This window comes from Chionomys nivalis, chromosome 23, assembly GCF_950005125.1.
Source record: "Chionomys nivalis chromosome 23, mChiNiv1.1, whole genome shotgun sequence".
NCBI lineage: Eukaryota > Metazoa > Chordata > Mammalia > Rodentia > Cricetidae > Chionomys > Chionomys nivalis.
Genome location: NC_080108.1, coordinates 15032260 through 15044597, shown reverse-complemented (window position 1 = coordinate 15044597; position 12338 = coordinate 15032260). Strand labels below are relative to the sequence as shown.

The window sequence follows — 12338 nt, the reverse complement described above, 5'->3', positions numbered from 1 at the left end:
CTATTCTAGGCTGCTGGAAATCTTCCGATTCCTAGGTATGCCTTCATTTTCCATTGAGAAAGCCAGATGGGGGAGTGGAGCGAGATAACCACAATACATGCTCAGGCGACAAGAAAGCCGGCCTAGCTCTCATGGTAGCCTTCTAGAACGCTCCCTGATTATCAGTGAGGAAAGTGTAAAGTTCTTGCCCTCTTTTTCTCGTGAGTCCCAAGATTCTGAGTCACGTCCTTTGTCTTTTGTTTTGCGGTGTGGAGCTTTGATCCAGCCTCCCATTTGGTGGCAGGTCTCTGTTGACTTTATTTAATAATTTGAGACAAGGGAGCTGGTGAGGTGACTCAGCAGCTGAAAGTACTTGATACTAAGCCTGATGACATAAGTCCAACCCCTAGGAACCACCTAGCAGGAGAGAACCAACTCCCAAAAGTTGTTTTCTGACTTCTCCATGTGCACTGTGGCATGCATGCCCCCAAAACAAAGCGTTAGGCTTGAGCCGGGCTCTTAAGTTGCGTAGATTGTCCTCAAACTTGTGACTCTCCTGCCTCAGCCTTCTGAGTGTCAGATTGTAGGCATGCACCACCAGACCGGCCCAGGAAGTGTCATGAAGAAAGACCTGAAGCTCACACAGCTTCTGCACCATCTTAGTCCGTTTAAACAGTCACCACAGGACAGTGTGCAAGCGGCCACTCATGGCACTACTCACGGCTTATCTCAGGTCAGAAGCTGTAATTTTAGCTCATTTGCGTCTTTCTTCAATTATATCAGGTGTTTGATCTTTTAAAGACTTCCGTTGTTAAAAGCTTTAAGGATCTTCAGCTCCTCCAAGGCTCAAGATTTCTTCAGACTCTTGTCCCTCAGAGAACTTGTGTTTCCTCCATGATCTTAGAAGTGGTAAAGAATAGGTGAGTTGATTGATGGCCATGCTCTAAAAGTGTTGGAGGGGTCTGGGTAGAAAATGCAGTGTGGACCCCTGCTTAGTACCACTCAGCAGAAGACTGAGAACTGAAGCTAATGACTTTGTAAGATTAAAATTGTGTCCCTTAAAACTGGTAAAAGAAAACGTTTCTATATTGAAGGGGAAAAATCCTTCCATCTCAGAGCCTGATTTCTTGGACACCTGCTGTGTAACCAGAATATAAAGCATTATCTTGTTCTTTCTTGCTACTTCATCTCTGTTAGCCTAAGTCTTCATTGGTGTCTTAAGTGCACAAAAAATACTCAGTTATCTTTACTGCGATCATTGACGTCTGGGGCTGGGAAGTCAGAAGTAAATCATTGACTTAACAGTTTTCTACAGATCCACTTAAAACTACAAGGAAAACACCAGTGACCAAGTAGAAGGTTTGTTTTGTTCTGTTTTTATTTTCAGGGTAAATATTAGTTATTATAACAGTTTTTGTTATGTCATACTTTTGTCTATGGGTTAAATATAAAGTTTTTCATTTTAAGTCATAATTTAAGGTCTTTTTCATGTGCTGGAATTCAGATTCAAATGTGAGCTCGGCACATCGGGCAAATTAGAGAGACTGGGTTCTCCTTCAGAGTGTTCCACTCACTAAACAGGCTGAGACGGCTCTCTCTGCTCTGTATCTGGATATTTTTTGCTTGCTAGCAGTATTTGAGACAGTATCTTACTATGTAGCGCTGGCCGACCTCGAACTTCTGACCGTCCTGCCTCTGCTTTTCGAGTGCAGGTATGTGCCACCATACCCAGCTGTATCCAGTTTCCTTTTTTCCCAGACTTAATGATGTCGCTCCAGTATTTTCCCAGTTGAATCCAAGTTAGGTCAAAAGATCAGGCAATGCATAACTGGGAAATGGGAGCTCTGCCCATCTTCTGGAAGTTTCTACCAGCCATGGGATCTAAAAGCATCTTCATCTGTAATCTAGTGGGATAGGCTCTTGCTACCAGATAGGGCCAAACTTTATCAGGGAGAGATGTGAGTGACATCATTATAATCTCCCTAAAGTATTTGCTGGTTAGTTATACGTGATTTCTCCAATCAGTTCGTTAACCTCAAAGTAGCATATATAGGACATGATTGAATTTTGGCTGCCCTAATTTGTGGTATTTTGGTAGTATTTTATTGAGACTTCTATCTGCCTTTTGGTGCCTAGAGAGGCACTAGATAGAGGCATTTTTGCTCTAACAGAATATAGTCCTTAAAAATATTTTGTTTTAGGAAGCTGTGCTCTAAGAGCAAGAAGACAGACCCGTGGGGATAATAAGATTGGGCAAAGTTAAAATGCATTTGGCTTTGTGCTCTGAGCACTTCGATGGTTCATGTTCTTCACATAAGATTCTGAAATAGGCACTGAGCTTACCTTGAACCACAAGCTGAAGTATCTTAGAAAGGACATTTCAACACTGCTGAATTATGGGGAAGGAGCAAAACGTGCAAACATTGGCAAGAACCACGTACTAAACACTTCAGAGTCTGCTTTATGCTTGTGAGCTAAGCCAGCCAGGAGCAAGTGAGGTTACAGACTCAACGGTGTTGTGTCCTTCCACAGCTTGCCACATTGGTACTGATAGCAGCCTCTTTCCCTGCAGGGCTTTGAAATGCAAAGTATTAATGTACTAGAAAAACTGCAAACCAGTAAAATTTTCAGTTTATAACTTGCCTGCTTGCCAGTCACTAGGCACACGTCTATGCTATAACCAGGGGAGGGCTGCCACCCCGTTCTCCATGAAGAGATGCTCCGAGGGCATTTAGGTCTCTTCCCTCCCTTGGTTCCTTCCCATTCCCCTTTTCCTTGTTTCCTATTTTGCAGAGCTGGAGATTGAACCCAGGGCTGTGTGCATGCTCGGCCAGTGCTGTACCACTAAGACACATGCACACACGTGTGTACACCCCACACACACACACACACGTCCTCCTGTCATCTCCTTGTTAAAGTTAACAGTACTTACTTGTTTGGACTTTATATTAGCTTTACTGATTGATGTCTTTGCTCACCTCTGTTCTTTCATCCACATACCTTTCTCCTGAAAAATAGAATGCCATAAATATGTAATTTTTGCAGTAATTCTTTCTGATAGTTTGTGGATGATAAACTTTGACTCTTTTGTTATCTGAAATTTTCATTTTGCTTTACTAGTTATATCGTTTCACCAGATGTAAAAGTCTGAGTTCATTATCCTTGTTCATTTTTCTTTTTTTTCTTTTTTTAAGATTTATTTATTTAGCTTACAGTATTCTGTCTGCGTGTGTGCCTGCAAGGCAGAAGAGGGCACCAGATCTCATTACAGATGATTGTGAGCCACCATGTGGTTGCTGGGAATTGAACTCAGGACCTCTGGAAGAACAATCAGTGCTCTTAACCTCCAAGCCATCTCTCCAGCCCCTCCTTATTCTTTTTCTCTTTCACCTAGAATTGCTGGTGGAAAGTCTGATGGTTTTTGTGTTATTGTAGATAACCTGTGTTTTTCTTCATAGAAACCTTTACAGCTTTGTCTAATCTCCACTGTTTGAAATTTAACAGTTTATGTTCATGTAACTTCCTTTTTCATGCTCCCTGATACTTAGATTTGTACCCTCTATAGTGACTTATATCTTTCCTAAACACTGTGATATTCTTGTTTTTGCAAGTGGGGAGATGGTTTGGATGGTAAAGTGTTTGCTGTGGAAGTGTGAGGACCTGGGTTCAGATCTGTAGTTTCCAGTAAAAGGCAGGCATTCCAGTGTGCGCCTGTAATCCCAGGGCTGGGGAGGTGGAAGTGGGAAGAACTTTGCGGCTTGCTGGCCAGCCAGTCTAGCCGAATCTGAAGGCTCCAGGTTGAGTGAGTGACTGTCTCAAAGAGTAAGGTGGTATAAAAAAAGTTTTAAAATAATAAAACTAATAAGGGGAGGGGTTGGGGTGAATATGATCAAAATACAGTATTTGAAATCTCAAAGAATTAATAAACAAAAACTACAGAGAAATAAGAGATTTTTTGATTGACCAGAAAACCAGCCTCTTATTTCTCTATAGCTTATAGATTGTGTGTGTTAAATACCATTTATGTACTTATATGTGTATACATGCCATTAATATATATGGGCTATACTATATAAACACATCTTATGTGTACATTGTGTATATATACCATTTAGGTACTAATATATGTGCATATACCATTAATCTATATGGACTATACTACATATATATACACCTTATACATGCATTTTGTGTATGTACCATTTATGTACATATATATGCTATTACTATATATGAGCTATACTACAAATACACATGTACTTTATATATACATTTTTTTGTGTATACCATCTATGTACTTATATGTGTATACGTGCCATTTATGTATATGGGCTATACTATACACACACACCTTATACATACATTGTGTGTATGCATCTGTGTGTGCGCACATGTGCTTGCCTTTTTTAAGACAGGATCTGATGCATCCCAGGCTGGCTTTGGAACTTACGATATAGCCACGGATGACCTTGAACATCCAGCATCTGCCTCTCAAATGCTGGAATTACTAGTGCGTGTCACCCCTAGTTTTGCAGTGCTCCCCAGCATTCCTTGTATGAACCCAGGACTCCCTGTATGCTGGACAAGCGCTCTATCAACTGAGCTACATCCCCAGCCCCCTATGGGTATCTCACTATGGTTTAAATACTAGGGTGGAAGAATGGAACACATACTTTATTCTCTTTATCCTTTCCCTTCAGAGTGAATAGTGTTACTGTGTCAAGATGCACAGCTGTCTGTTTTTTCAGTGCTGTGTTATACTTTGCCTGTGTCTTAACAGGCAGATGTAATGAGAAAAGACTAACTATCTTCAGCTTATCCTGTCCACTTTGAAGGGTGACACCAAGTGGTAGTCACCAGGGTTCTGTTGCTGACAAAGCCTGTTTGTAGTTCAGCTCATGCTGTTAAAACCACATCATCCCTTTATCTATGCTACTGCGTGCTTTGTGCCTGTGCTATCTGGGTGAAAATGTGACTACACTTTGGTCCTAACCCTAGAGAATCTCAGTCTAGAGAGAGGGGCAACTTTGTTGTACACTGTGTGTGCACTGTGCCGCATAGAAGGGACAATTGAAGAAACTCCTAGTAGTAAAATCTTGAGTGGAAATTGCATTGAAATATTGAACTTTTTTTTTTTTTTTTTTTTTTTTTTTTTTTTTTTTTTTTTTTGTCTTTTCGAGACAGGGATTCTCTGAAGCTTTGGAGCCTGTTCTGGAACTAGCTCTGTAGATCTGTAAACCAGGCTGGCCTTGAACTCACAGAGGTCCGCCTGCCTCTGTCTCCCTACTGCAGGGATTAAAGGCATGCAACGCTACCACCCGACTGTACATTTCTTTTTACATATTTTTGGTTTCTATTTTTTTTCTTAGGTTTTCTTTTGAGGGGGTACATTTTTAAGACAGGGATTCTCTGTGAAACAGTCCTGGCTGTCCTGGAACTCACTTTGTAGACCAGGCTGGTCTTGAGCTCACAAAGATCCACCTGCCTTCTGCCTCCCAAGTGCTGGGATTAAAGGCGTGCGCCACCACTGCCTGACTAGTTTCTATTTTTTTTTTAATATTTATTTATTGTATACATAATACAATATGTACAACCACATGGTGTATGCCTGAAGGCCAGAAGAGGGCACTAGACCTCACTCCAGATGGTTGTGAGCCACCATGTGGTTGCCGGGAATTGAATTCAGGACCTTTGGAAGAGCAGGCAATGTTCTTAACCTCTGAGCCATCTCTCCAGCCCCTAGTTTCTATTTTTTAAAAGTATTTTAGATACTTTTATTTTTGACTGAGGATTGAATCCAAGGCCTTGTATGTGCTAGATAAGCATTCGGCCACCAAGCTACACCTCTAGCCCACAGCTCTGGATTCTCCCTAGTAAGTGTTCTGTCTGCCTTTGGAAGCCTCTTGCCTATGTTTCTATGACTCCATTAAGAACTCTGACAAATAACAGCACATGCAGAGAAAGTAAATCTGAGTTAAATGAGCACATGGCATTATGTATAAGGATGGGTATTTACTAATTTTCTCTTAACTATGCTTTGTTTTCCTACAGTGTCCATAGTTGGGATCATGTAACTCAAGGTCTGATAGAACTTGGTTTCATCTTAATGGATTCATATGGACCAAAGAAGACCCTTGATGGAAAAGCTGTTGAAACTGGCTCCAGTCTTTCTAAAATGACAAACCAGCACGCGTGTAAGCTGGGGGCTAATATCTTGCTGGAGACCTTTAAGGTAAGTAAACTGTCTAGTTTTATGTAACTTGACACAACCTAGGGTCGTTAGCGAGGATGGAGCCCCAGTTGAGAAAATACCTTCATAAGTTCTGGCTATAGGCAAGCTGTAGTGCATTCTCTTATTAGTAGCCGTGATAGTGGCTGGAAAGTGGAGAGACCGACATGCGCAGACACAGAATACACAAAAGAGTCAAAAAAAAGGAGGGAGAGAGACAGAAATCAGATCAAGCCTATACTAGCTTGTTCCTTATTTATCTCTTCTTCCATCTGGCCCAAGCCTACTGCATACTCTGTCTGCATTTGGGGTGGTCTGTCTGTCATCGAGTGCTGTCCTGTGTGTTAGCAGTACAAGTGTTCCACACTCATCTAACAAAATCAGGCTGATGACCACACCTTTAATCCCAGGACGCAGGAGGCAGAGGCAGGCAGATCTAGTGAGTTCCAGGACAGCCTGGGCTATGTAGAAAGACCCTGTCTCAAAACAAAATCAAGTAAGTTGACAATAAGAAGAACCACTGTGGCTCTTGAGAGACGCTCAGCCTGTAAGACTACTTGCTGCTCTTGCGGAAGACTGGGCTCGGTGTCCAGCATCCCCTCTGGCCTCCTTGGGAACCAGGCATGCACATGGTGCACATTCATACATGCAGTCAAAACACTCACACACATATAAATAAATGAATCTCTTCAAAAGAAATGTGCAACAACATTCCTTAGGATAAGTTTTTGTTTTAAATCTCTATTTTTAAAAACTAAATGTTCTTTGTTGATTCCATTCTTTCAGATTCATGAGATGATCAGACAGGAGATTCTGGAGCAAGTCCTCAACAGAGTCGTCACTCGGACATCCTCTCCCATCAGTCACTTCCTAGGTACTGAACTTGAAAAGATAGAGTTCGTAAGGCTGTTTCCTTTTCAATGCCGTGATTCCGTCCTAGGGAGGAAAACAAACCACCACAGTGTTTGAGAGATGGCTTGGTGGGTAAGTCTCTTGCCGTGTCTGGAGCTTCAGTTCGGGTCCTCAGAACCCACAGAAATGCCAGGTGGGCAGGGTGGCCTATTTGTAATTCAGTCCCAAAAGTCTCCACGGAATCTCCAGGGCAAACTGGGTAGTAAAAGTAGCTGTATTGATGGGCTGTGGGTCTGACTAGGAGACCTTGCCTTGATGGATCGAGGATGATTGCCAGTTCCAACGCCCAGGCTCCACATGTGTGCGCATACATACACTCGTGTATCACCCACACATGCTCCCACACGTGGCAATGCATGTATACTCATGCACAACACACACACAGAGAAGAAATGGAAAAAAAGCACAACTTAATAATGATATAATAGTTAATTTATTGTCTTTGTCTGTGGCTATGAGATAGATGGGTCCTCTTGTTGTCTGGATGTCAGTAAGAAAGGGGACATTTGACCAGTGAGTGGGGTGTCCATCGGGCATCAGTGTTCTTGCCAATACTCCTCCAGTGAGGCCTGTTAGGTCACTCTGTAACAGATGCCTGCCTTGCATGCCTGGGGCTCTGGGCCCGAGCTTATCCCACTGAACTGTCCTTCTCCATGCGTTGACCTCTTCCTGGCTGTTTTTATTAGGTGTCTCCTGGGGTCTAAATCCGTTGCCTCTTTTTTACCCACCAGTTTTGCTAAATGCCCTTTTATCATTTGACCTGCTGCAGCTTCTCCGAGACTTTGAGAAGGCCCTCAGAACTGTAATTGTTTGTTTCTCATCATGCCTATGGCCACCCCCCCCCCCTTTATTATTGGTAACTTTTCTTTAACCCTTAAATTTTAGATTTTAATAAAGTTCAGTAATTAATATTTTATTATACCTTACAACTTTATGCTGTCTAATTGATGTAATTTCCACATTTAAAGTATGACAATTTAATGACTTTTAACATGTGTATGTACTGTGAAGCTATTACCATAGTCAGTTTAGGCACTGGGGAAGTGGAATTGAATGGCATAAGTAGATACTGTTGTACACACCTGTTAAAATGTGTATGTTTAAAAAGAATAACCATAATCATAGCCGGGCATCGTGGCACACACCTTTAATCCCAGCACTCAGGAGACTGAGGCAGGAGGATCTCTGAATTCAAGTACCAGGCTAAGGCTAGTCAGACCCTGTCTCCCAAAAAAATAAAATAAAAAGAATGACCTCACCAAATGCTGGTGACAGTGTTGAATAATTAGAAACTGTTGGCGGAAGGTAGAGGGGCTGTTAAAAAATAGTTATGTAAAACAGGAAACGTAAAAGAGTCAATAAATTAGACTCATCAACTTATAAAATTTCCTTTCTGTGTGACATTACTAGAAAATGTGAAATCAAGCCTAAGATTGGGTGGAGATGTGTAGGAAGCAAACCCTGGACTTGATGGGGACGCTGCGTCTGCTGGCGGCTCCTTTTTCATTGCTGGGCATCAGCGGTCACACCTTTCCCTCTTTGGGATCACACTGAAATTCCAGCCAGATCTCTGTTCGTAACACGCTGCTTTGTGTGCTCACTTGGTTGGTTTCCACTTTTGTTTTTTTTCTCGTACTTGTTTTACTTGTCGTCTGTTCTTCCTTTGGTTAGAAGCTCAGTTTGTGCAGGGCAGCGCATGCCTTTAATCCCAGCACTCGGGAGGCAGAGGCAGGCAGAGCTCTGAGTTCGAGACCAGCCTGGTCTACAGAGCTAGTTCCAGGACAGGCTCCAAAGCCACAGAGAAACCCTGTCTCGGGGAAAAAAAAAAAAAAAAAAAAGAAGAAGAAAAAGAAAAGAACTCATTAATTTCACACCGTTCTCTTTTCTGTTGAAAAATATTAAGCTGTGAGTTTCCCTCTAAATGTCACGTTAGATGTCCCACAGTTCTAGAATTTCCATTTAGTCCAAATCTTTTAAAATTTCCCTGTGGTCTGTTCTTTAGCCCTCATTTTTATTTAGAGGTGGGTCATTTAGTGTCCCAGTATCTGAGGACTTTCTTCTTTTTACAAGGTGTCATTTTGTTACTGGTTTCTAAGTTGTGACCAGAGAACATAGTTTGTATGAGATTAATTCTCATAAGTTTTTGAGTCACAACTCCCTACTTGGTTTCCAAGGTGGCTTTTTTCTTTCTCCCTGTAGCTCCTGCCCCATAGTGTCACCAGATTAGTGTTCTCAAAGTAACAGTGACTCCACTCTGGAGTCCTGTGCTCTTTTCTAAATCATCGTCTCTCACCAGACCTGGTAATGGCGCACAGCTGTAATCCCAGTACTCCGGGGGCTGAGGCAGGAGGATTGCAAGCCTGGCCTTGGGTTTTCTTTTTTTTTTAGTTTTAGTTCTGGCCTTGGGTTTTTATCCTGACATTTCAAGTGGCCTTTTCCACACCAATTTCACTATTCCGGATCCTTCACCTCGTCCACTGGCCTCCCTTCCCCTCTGTGTGGTTTTTAACCTCTTAGACTTTCCTGCACAGGTGGCCATTCTGGATTTCTGCGCACTAAATGGTACTAATCCTATTAATCTTGAATAATCCTTTGTCTTGATCTTCTAAAATACCCACAATGACCTCTTCTTGTGCACTTCCTCTTTAAATTTAAATAAGGTAAATTACCTTACTATTTGCTAGGTCATATGTTTGAAATTACTAGGTATTTGATAGTCTGTTACTTTTTCTCTTTTGAGATATTTTTGCTTGTGTTCTGACTACATACTAAAATTCTTTTTTTTTCTTTGTTTTTGTTTTTTGAGACAGGGTTTCCCTATGTATCTTTGGCTGTTCTGGAACTCACTCTGTAGACCAGGCTGACTTCAACTCACAGAGATCCACCTGCCTCTGCCTCTCAAGTGCTGGGATTAAAGACATGCACCACTACCGCCCAGCTAAAATTCTTGAAAAAGAATATGCCTTATATATTCCTGATAGGACCACATGTTTGCCAAAAACAAACAAACAAAAAACAAACAAACAAAAAAACCTCACTATTTATTGACTTACTTTGCTTGGAGATGAGCACATTTGGCGCTTGTGCAGTCAGTGTAATGGGTTGTATTTTAGACATTTTAAGTTTGCTATTTTGTATTATCACAAAAAAAAATTGGTAAACTATCCTGGTAACACTGGGAAAAACATGCACTGGCAATAGAAAAGTTCATTTTAACAAAGAGACAAAATACTCGTCATTTCTTTCCTTGTATAGATTTAGATGCTTCCTTATCTTAATTTTTATAGCTATGTTAAACAATTAACTATACGGATTCTGCTTTCAGACTTGCTTTCGGATATCGTCACATATGCACCTTTAATTCTGCAGAGCTGTTCTAAAGTCACAGAGACTTTTGACTGTTTGTCCTTCCTGCCCCTCCAGACGGTGCAGGGGCTGCTCAAGGCAGTGCAGGTAAGCCAGCTGACGCCCGGCTCTCCTCCCAGACCAGTGCTAGCAGTCTAGTCGGGAAAGTCTGAATGCCAGAACTCATGCTTACCCTGAGTCCAGCACAGTTCCCTACGGGAAGGCTAAATGCACAGAGACAGACGGCTTCCCAGGTCCAGTCCCTATGTATCTGTTTACTTCAGCTCATTTTCAAATTAGTCAAGGCCTGGGAAGTATCTTAGGAAATTAGTCAGCACAGTGTGTTTATGAAGGCATTCAAACTGCTCTTCTGTTTGATTGATTGATTTTTGAAACAGCACCTCACTCTATAGCCCAAGCTAGCCTGAACCCAATGGGTAGTCAAGGCTGGCCTCAAATTGGTACAGCCCTCCAGCCCTAGTCTCCTGAACTGCTGGGATTACAGTATCACATTAAGTAAATTTTAAATAAATAGAGTTTTATTTAAATAATAAATAACAGCATCTGGTTAAATAAACACAGTGTTGCAGTATTACAGCCTGTATCACCGTGCCCGACAGTAACAACTTGCAAGTTACGATTTCAAAGGGCGCTGCTGTCTGAGTGCAGTCAGCATCGACCGTCTGTACACACAGACCCAAGCACACAAAACCCTACTGGCATTCACAGAAAGGGGCTACGCTAATGTGGGGTGATCTGCTCTGTTCTTTAGCCGCTTCTCAAAGTCAGCATGTCGGTGAGAGACTCCTTGATCCTCGTCTTGCGGAAAGCTATGTTTGCCAGGTATGTCGCACTCCTTGGGGCCACAGGGGCTACACCTTCTAATGGAAGTTATCTCTGCTATCTCCTGCTTGCCCCTGCTCAGAGCGGCCATGTGGATCCCTAACCAGGCACAACACTCGGCAGGTGGGGTGTCGTGCCATGGGTTTTATGTGCTTCTCATTTCTCCAGGTAACCTCAGGAAGTGCAAATATTACAGTTCTCATTTTGTACCAGGACAGTTAGGCTTAGACATGATTGGTGACCAAAGAAGGGTAGACAGACAGCTCGTGGTGCTGGAAATCGTCTACCATCAGTGTTGTGATCGCCAGTACCCTGCTCTTCCATCCCCACAGTGGGCAGCAGAATTGTGACCCAGTCACTGGAGGAGCCTGTGATTATTGAGGGGCGTGTGTCCTCCTTGGAGCTCATCCAATGCCAGCTGACCTCTCATCCTTTATGGTCTAGGATATAAGCTGAAGATGATTAACACTGTCTCCCAGTAATACAATACATTGATACGTAGGAGGCATTTGATACTTTGAGGACAGGGTACCCAGTTATCAAAGTGGCTGTAATGCTCTCATACATGTCCAGAAGAACAACCAGCACCTAGCTGTTATCTCTGTTCTAGAATTGACAGTTTTGTATTACCCCTCACCAAAAGCATGCCTGCACGACAGGGTCATAAGTTATAAGATCTGTAACATGCCTTGATCAGTGAGCCGCCGCTGGAAGCTGTCATTTTTCTGGATGGAAGTTCCACGTGCCATCAAGTACTGTGCTCCTGCATAAATAGGAAGCTTGTAGAAGGATGCACTCATTCAGACCCAGCAAAACTCAGTAATGTCCATTGCTGTTCAGTATGTAGGTTCGAGTTCTAGCCCGGTTTATAGCCACTCAGGATTCTTCGGCTTGCCGTGGAGTCTCGCAAGCAGGGTGAAAGTACAGGTAGTCACGAGGTTAACTCGGTAATGGAAACCACCAACTGCATTCCTGTGCGGCCAATTGCTCTGGCACTGGTGCCTTGTCTCGAGCTGGGAGAGTCCGTTAG

The 12338-nt window shown here is 42.5% G+C and overlaps 1 protein-coding gene across 2 annotated transcripts in view; it reads left to right on the top strand.

Annotated features, from left to right (window-relative positions):
* The window catches only part of Fanci (FA complementation group I), a 51649-nt gene that overhangs the window by 15761 nt on the left and 23550 nt on the right, over nucleotides 1-12338 (top strand). For both annotated transcript variants that reach the window (XM_057755909.1, XM_057755908.1), the window contains exons 12-16: nucleotides 763-899; nucleotides 6031-6211; nucleotides 6995-7082; nucleotides 10446-10573; nucleotides 11238-11308. In XM_057755909.1, coding sequence (XP_057611892.1) covers nucleotides 763-899; nucleotides 6031-6211; nucleotides 6995-7082; nucleotides 10446-10573; nucleotides 11238-11308 — 605 coding nt within the window. The remainder of the gene's footprint in view (nucleotides 1-762; nucleotides 900-6030; nucleotides 6212-6994; nucleotides 7083-10445; nucleotides 10574-11237; nucleotides 11309-12338) is intronic.